Source organism: Etheostoma spectabile, chromosome 22 (assembly GCF_008692095.1).
Source record: "Etheostoma spectabile isolate EspeVRDwgs_2016 chromosome 22, UIUC_Espe_1.0, whole genome shotgun sequence".
Classification (NCBI taxonomy): Eukaryota; Metazoa; Chordata; class Actinopteri; order Perciformes; family Percidae; genus Etheostoma; species Etheostoma spectabile.
In genome coordinates, this window is record NC_045754.1 from 15,796,183 (window position 1) to 15,803,630 (window position 7,448).

The following is a 7,448-nucleotide window of genomic DNA, read 5'->3' on the forward strand; positions in this document are numbered from 1 at the left end:
CTTCTACGCTCTAGTTTTTCTAAGAGATACTGTGACTTTTTAACATTTTGTTCATATTTATTTTCTTTGTAGAGCACTTTGTAAAAAGATTTCACTGTAACTCAAAAACACTTCTTCACCTGTCCTTCACATACCATTGAAAAACATCTCTTAACCCTTTTATGGTGTTTATATTTTTGTTACACAGCCAATTTGGGGGGGTGGGGGGGTTGTACCGTGTGCAGTCATTGAAAATAAGTACATTTTTTTATGTTCGTCAGAAACAAAGAACCAAGGACAATGAGTTTGAGTTCAAAGAAATGATAAATAGCATAGTTTTTCTTTTGGCAAACACTGAAAACGGGTCCCACAGATGCAAACAATACACAAAGTTTAACAAAGTCAGCCATCCTCCCCCATCATACAGTTCTTTATCAGATATTGCTAAGTTCTTCCCATTGATTTTAGATGAATTATTTATTCCACTCTCTGAACCGTAGTTGGGAGCAAGCTGGTCTCAAACCTGGCTCGTGGCAGGTAATCTACGTCCAGTGGTCCGGGTTAACGGAGCCGAAGCACAAAACAGTGAGGCGTCGGTTGGGTGCAGCAATGAACTCAAGCTTTATTACTCACAGTGGAACACATTCACGGCATAATAAGCACTTTATTTGCTCGCGTTCGGCTGGAGCGTGGACTGCTTTACTATTATAGTTATACTGTAGATTCAGACTGATTCCCACACTATACTTTGTTTACACTACCCAGAACACACCTGGCCCACTGCGTCACACATCAAGCCGCCAGTGGGAGGCAGTGATAGCAACATTGTACAAAAGGACTGAAACGATTCCTCTAGTAACTCAAATAATTCCATTACTAAAAAAACTCCATGCAAAATGATTTGCCTTGAAGCTTTGTTAGATCATTGTTACACTCACGGTGTTTCCGCACGGATGATTATTACTGTTGCACACTGGACTGACGCTGCTGGCGACTCATGCCATGAAGACTGACGGCGCAGATTACGCAATAAAGAAAGAGAGCGTAAATACTGAGAGGTTAAGAGAAGAGACAGGCTGGAGAAAACAACAGTGTCCAAAGTTTGGAATCAGTTCAAACGTAATTAAAATGAAAACTCTGTAAAGTGTGTCTACTGCAAAATAAACTAGCTTTCCACAATGATAGCACAACGTCAATGCAAACATCTCAACAGAAAACATTGAGTCTAACTTAATCATCCATTCCACGAAGCGGACCAGACATAAATATAATATTATAAGCAATGTGCGCAATAAAAATATTGCTTTATTGTATTTTATTGCTCTTCAACAAAAATAAAGTATTTCTTATCCGATTAATCAATGGAATAATCGGTAGAATACTTGATCACTAAAATAATTGATAGCTGCAGCCCTACTGTGGAACCACTTACTGCTTTTCAAGTTAAACAAGCTGGTTGTTAGTACTGTCATGGGGTGTCAGTGCATAATAGTTTGACTCCCTGAGACACACAGTAAAATGGACTACAATTCAAAATGCCAGGGTCTCTTTTTTAAGTATGAGCAGGAACTGAGCTGGGTTGGGAATGGGTTGCAGCATTGACAAGTGCAATCATTTATTTTAATGAGCTGTTGTCCCTGGGCAGTGAGTCTCAGTTTCTTAGTTGGGTCTGGAAAAGTTTAAGAAGTCTTGCTCCACATTTGTTTTCTCTTTTAATTATTTATTCTATTTCATTGTTTAAACCTGCCATCGACACACACACACACACACACACACACACACACACACACACACACACACACACACACACACACACACACACACACACATTTATGTGCACATTTATGCTGTGTGTCAGCAGGGCAGCCATAAACTGGAGGTGAACACAGGCCTGGAGGGTGACTGGTGCAGCCTCATTCCAGTAGGTGGACCCTGCCAAACAAGCACTTCTGGACTGAAATGGAACCTGAGTGAGTCCTTTTTTTTTCATTTTTAGCATTTGAATGATGCTCTGCAGCCAATAATATTTGTAGGCTCAGTAAAAAGCCACACAACACCATTCAGTTCGTGCTCGTGCACGGGGCAAGGGAAAGGCCAGGGACGTATAAAGGGAAAGGCAGTGGGACTAGACATGGGCCGGTTACCGGTTTCAAGGTACACTGCAGTTTGAAAAAGTCAAGGTTTTAAGAGCCACTAACATTTTCCATCATACTGTTCAGAAGGTATGAGCTGTTTTTTTTAATGTATTGTGTTGTACTGTATATATGTTTATGAGTGCTCAAGGAGAGAAACTGCAGTTTAGTACTCTGTCTCACTGCCAGGGTGCAGTGTGTTTAAAAATAATGGAGAAAAAAAAATTGTTTTTTTACCCAGACATTTAAAAAAAACAAAAACACATTTTTAAGCTGTAATTGCAATATCGGGTCATTAGGCCAATTGTTCCTCTCTTATTTATTTTGCTATTGAACCATATAATCAAGATACATGTTAGGAAGATTGGTGTCGGTATGTAGCCTGGAGATAAGGTTTTCAGGTCTATATTGAAGGACAGGTCATGTTTCTATACTTTACTATAGGTTACCAATACAGTTGTCAGTAGAATTGTCTTCCACTAAATTTTCAACATGCGCGATAAGCTCAAATTCAAGAACAGATGCTTAATTTGCTTCAGTCAAATGAAGCTGCATTTTAAATAGCTTTCATATATTGAAGATGCATACATGCCACAATGAGCTTTTTATTTTCTTGAACATTGTGTGGAAATTCAATCAGACACCCGACTGAGGACCTCTGTGCTCTAACCCCGCTTTAAGCATTATAGCCAGCTGTATTCGTAATGAGTTGGCACAAACCATCCTGCCATCAGTACGAAGGAAACCTGGACCTTCTGTCAGTGGGGTTGCATAATGTGTCTGCTTCTTGGTGGGTGTCCACTCTTGGTGTTTGTATATGCATGTGTGTATGTGTCTGGGAGTCTATACACTTGAGAGAGCATGCCTGTGTGTCCATGCTTGTTTCAACATGTCTGTATGCTTGTGTGTGTGTGTGTGTGTGTGTGTGTGTGTGTGTGTGTGTGTGTGTGTGTGTGTGTGTGTGTGTGCGCGCGCCCCATTTATTAATTTGTTTTTTGTGCTTGTTTTTTGATCAGCTACAGTGTGTTGTATATTTACTCAGTACACCTGGATGGCCTTCTGCATGATAATGAGAGGGACTTTATACACGGAGAGTCCTATGCAGATAAGCCAGTGATAACAAGATGCATAATTAATCATATGCATATTTAGAAGGCTGGAAGTAATGATCACCCGTTGGGTTTGGGACGAAAGACCAGGATAGGAAACAAAAATAGGAATATGAGGGTATTTTCATGTGTGACTGATGAGCGTTCATAGAGCAACAGTGCATCTTGTAATACCATTTTTCGTTGATTTGTTCATTTTTTTTACTATTTAAATGTGTGTCTTGTCTTTGCATGGTTTTCAATGCAACTCGCTCAGGGGCCCAAATCAGCTTTGTGCCACTTTTTAGTGACACTAAGACTCTTTAGAAGTCAATTGAAATGATCTCCCATGTTCAAAGACTTTCTGTGATGAAAAATATATGATATTCCTATAAAGAAAGAATTTTGGGCTGTCAGCCTTTTCAGCCTTGTTGCCCCAAAGGGGACTTTTTACTTGCATCCAGAGCTTGTTTTAACTTTTGCTTTAAAGAATAAAATTCTGCAATGATTCATGGTGTTTTGATGTAGAGCGTAAATGTGGGATGAGTAGTCGGTTATTACCCAACTTGGTTGTACTCCAGGGGAATGTGCAAGATGAGTTGAAATACCCTTGGCCCAAGTAAATTATATCATGTGTTCATTTTTTTATGTTAGTTAAATAATTGATATTGTTGTGAAATCAGATCAGACACAGTGCACATGTGTGCTCACAGAGCTGCGCTGGAGCTCGCAGTGTGAGGGTACAGATTTTATCTTGTCGAATGTTTGTTAAAGTTTGTCTTGAGTATCTATCATTTATATTTCCTCCTCTGCTTGAAATGTTTGGTTTTGGAATAAAATGGCAAATCAATACAATATGGTACTCATTTACAATTTTAAAATGTCTCTTAATGTTGACGCAAATACATCTGAAATCCCTATTTTGGTGTTTTAGATTGTAGTATCACTTAATGCACACAGTTAGAGCGAGCAAATTGACCAAAATAAATATGACAGAAATGATCTTTAGTGATGCTAAGTAATATTTACTGGGATATCCAAAGTAATCTTGTTGAAACGTCATGAATGTCCATCACAATCACACCAAGTCTAAAAGGTTCAACAGCAAATATTTACACATCTGGTATTTATGATGTCATACTGCAACAAATGTCAGCGAGAGTTACTTCATTTAAACTGGAAAATAGTAAACCACAATATCTCTCTTTTAAAATTATACACTGCTATACCTTAATTGGGGGAAATACCAGCACAACAGGCAACATTTAATTCACCTCCCTTGTATCGGAGTAGTGGCAGTAGTTTAGTGGTAGATATCTTATATACACAAGCGGAATCTATTAGATAAAAAAAATCTAGGTAGATACTGTACACTGGGGAAATGTTCTTTTGTCATTTTGTTGAATTGATCATTTAAGACATGAAGGAATGGCAGAGACAGCGTTAGAATGGCAAGTTTCTTTGCTAGTTTAAGGCCGTTGTCAAGTTCCGGTCCAGCGCCCACATCGTTTAAATAGCAAATGCGCCTGCGCCTATCTGTGCGCCCATGGGCGTGCTGATCTTACAGGGAGGTGTGTTCAGGAGCATTGTTGGCGTATTGCTGTCTTTAGGCAGCGGAAAGTGATCGAGCCACTGACCAACAAAAACCTGGTCTACAGTCAATAACGCAGCTTTTCATTGTTATTTTAACAGTGCATTAATAAAATGAGCCTAGGTTTGTGCACAGCGTGCTCACACTATGCTTGTTACACACACACACAAATGTGCAGCACCATACAAAGGTGCAAACAATTAAAAATCAAAATATCACAATGGGAAAAAGTATTATGATATGATCGGCTTGTGCGCTTTCACTTCAAGCACGAGCAGATTAGTTTCTTCTCCTGAAACTCTCTCCTTCCTGCTTAGCAAATTCGCCATCATAGAAGCAATGCGCCAAGGTACAAACCCACCTGGCTTTTAAAGGGAATGGGAGATGACACTCTGATTGGTTTATTGCATGTTACGCCCAAAACACACCTATGATTAATTAAGACACTAAGTACAACCCTTTTGAACCATGCGCCTGCCACACAGACCGTTTCTTCCGCCGTTAAACTAGCAATAGTGGTTTTATGCATGCCCTACACGCAGCTGCGCCAGGCACTTTACGCCATGCGATCAGATCGGGAAAATAGGGCCCATGGGATGGCACATGATGCCCCATGGTAGAAGTAGAAAGGAGTTACTGCAGTCAACTCCTGAATGTCACGGCGGAAGCAATTTGCAGATAACGTTAGCTCAGTTGAGGCATAAAAATGTAACATACAATTAAATCAGGCATTTGAAGTTAGTAAGAGGGGGTGGTTAGTGAACATTGACATGGGAGCTGAAAAGCAAAGTGCTTACCAGTAGAATAGAAACTGACATCAGGAGCAAGTAACAAACTTCATTTTGCTCATGTTGTTGTGTCTAATAAGTTAATGTTTTTCAAAGCTGTCCCTATAAAAAAAAAAACTTCAACACTCACTTTTTGTTTTAATCCTAAAAACAAAGGCGTGCAACAGATCAGAAGAGCTAATTCTTTAACAACTAAGCCTGCTGAAAACATGGTTATTTTAGCAGATTTTTGATGCAGGGTTTTGCTGTAGCTGCCTGAGAGCTACAGTGCTATTATGAATTTACCATTGTCAAGGTAAATATATAAAACGATTTTTTATTTGTATCACCCAGCACCACAGTAGAGGTTGAATGCACAGGCTTTGCATAGCAAACTCTTCAGAGCCTTCAGCCCGTGAGGCAGTGAGGGAGAAGAAAAGGGAGGAGGAAGGGCAATATGCAACATTACGCGGCAGTGGAGAGAGCTGTGGATGGCCGTGGCTCAAGAGAGTCTTTGTTGAGACTGCTGTCTAATGAAAGGACTGCACTGCGGTAATGATACTAAAGGAAGGGAGTGTACTTCTAAATAATGAAGTGACTGCGGTGTAGCAGAGGTAACAATGTAGGAGGGGAGTGTCAAGCTTATAATGGAGTGAGGGCTATGTGCTAATAGCCATGCAGGAGGGCAGTGTATGTTGTGTAAAGTGCCTTGAATGTAATGTGGTGATGAGAGTGCTGGCTGGAGAGACAGATGGACTTCTGAGCTGACATAAGTCTGGCATCGCTCTCACTCACATACTAAGATGTACTAATTCACACTGTCTCTCCTTCTCCACTGACATTTCCTTTTTCGCTTCATTCTTCCCCTTTACCTTCCAATTTGCTCTCATCCTGTCTCTCCCTGACACACCTGCTATCTTCCCTCTCATTATTAGATACTCTTGACAGCTGAGCTACTTATCACCTTCTGTATGTTGCATTAATTTTCAATCATCCGTTATAAAATCCCCCTCTGTAACTGTCAGTAAATACGGTCATTGTCTGTTTGCACACATATTGCTTTTCATGCTATCGCTTGTGTTTATGTGTCCATACATGAGTGAGCTTGCATTCGTGCATACATTTTAAGATAGGGTGTGGGATCTGGACAGTAGCTCAGGGCAATATTCCCTGATTTCCTATCAATGATTTTTCTTTAAATACAAGTTAATATCTCACATACACACAAATAGTTGTTGATGTCTATTTAAATGTATTTGTGTGTGATAATTACTAATACTTTATACAATACAGTAAATTTGAATATAGTATAGGGTCACAGCATTTCTTCTAAGGAGGTGTCTATATTATTTGCATTCGGTGCATGTGTAAATGAAATGACCTACGAGAATAAGGTAATATAAAGCCCTGCGGTCAAACATGTATTACAATCTTTCAATATGGTGAAACACACACTTCCATGGTAAATTCTACAATGTTTGTTTTGTAATTTAGATTCCCATTAGCTAGTGTATTGTAACAGCAGCTACTCCTCCCGGGATCCCTAAATCCCTGCATAGTAAACTCAGCATTATGTACATTTTTACAGCACTAATTATGTTGCTGCAACAAGATAGTCTTGTTATACTCACCAGCTAATTTTGTTTATACACCTGCAACACAGAATGGTTGAGTGAGGTGAGGACGGGGTGAGAGACAAAGGGAGAGTGTGACAGAAAGAGAGCAACTCAGCAAGAAAAAAGCAAACGCAAGGAGAGAAAAGAGTGATTTTGGAAAAGAAGTGAGAGCAGGGTGAAAGGTAATGATGTAACGACATATGAGAGGGAAAGAAAGAGACATTGCAGGCTTTATTCATTTGTAATGGCACACAAACACACAAACAAACACACAC

General features: G+C 39.7%; 1 protein-coding gene across 6 annotated transcripts in view; it reads left to right on the forward strand.

The window, feature by feature from the left end:
- The window catches only part of tpk1 (thiamin pyrophosphokinase 1), a 65,768-nt gene that overhangs the window by 38,069 nt on the left and 20,251 nt on the right, over nucleotides 1–7,448 (forward strand). For 4 of the 6 annotated variants that reach the window (XM_032503614.1, XM_032503619.1, XM_032503615.1 and 1 more), the window contains exon 8: nucleotides 1,838–1,949. In XM_032503614.1, the coding sequence (XP_032359505.1) occupies nucleotides 1,838–1,949 (112 nt within the window). The remainder of the gene's footprint in view (nucleotides 1–1,837; nucleotides 1,950–7,448) is intronic. The other 2 variants (XM_032503618.1, XM_032503620.1) reach the window with 1 other exon arrangement.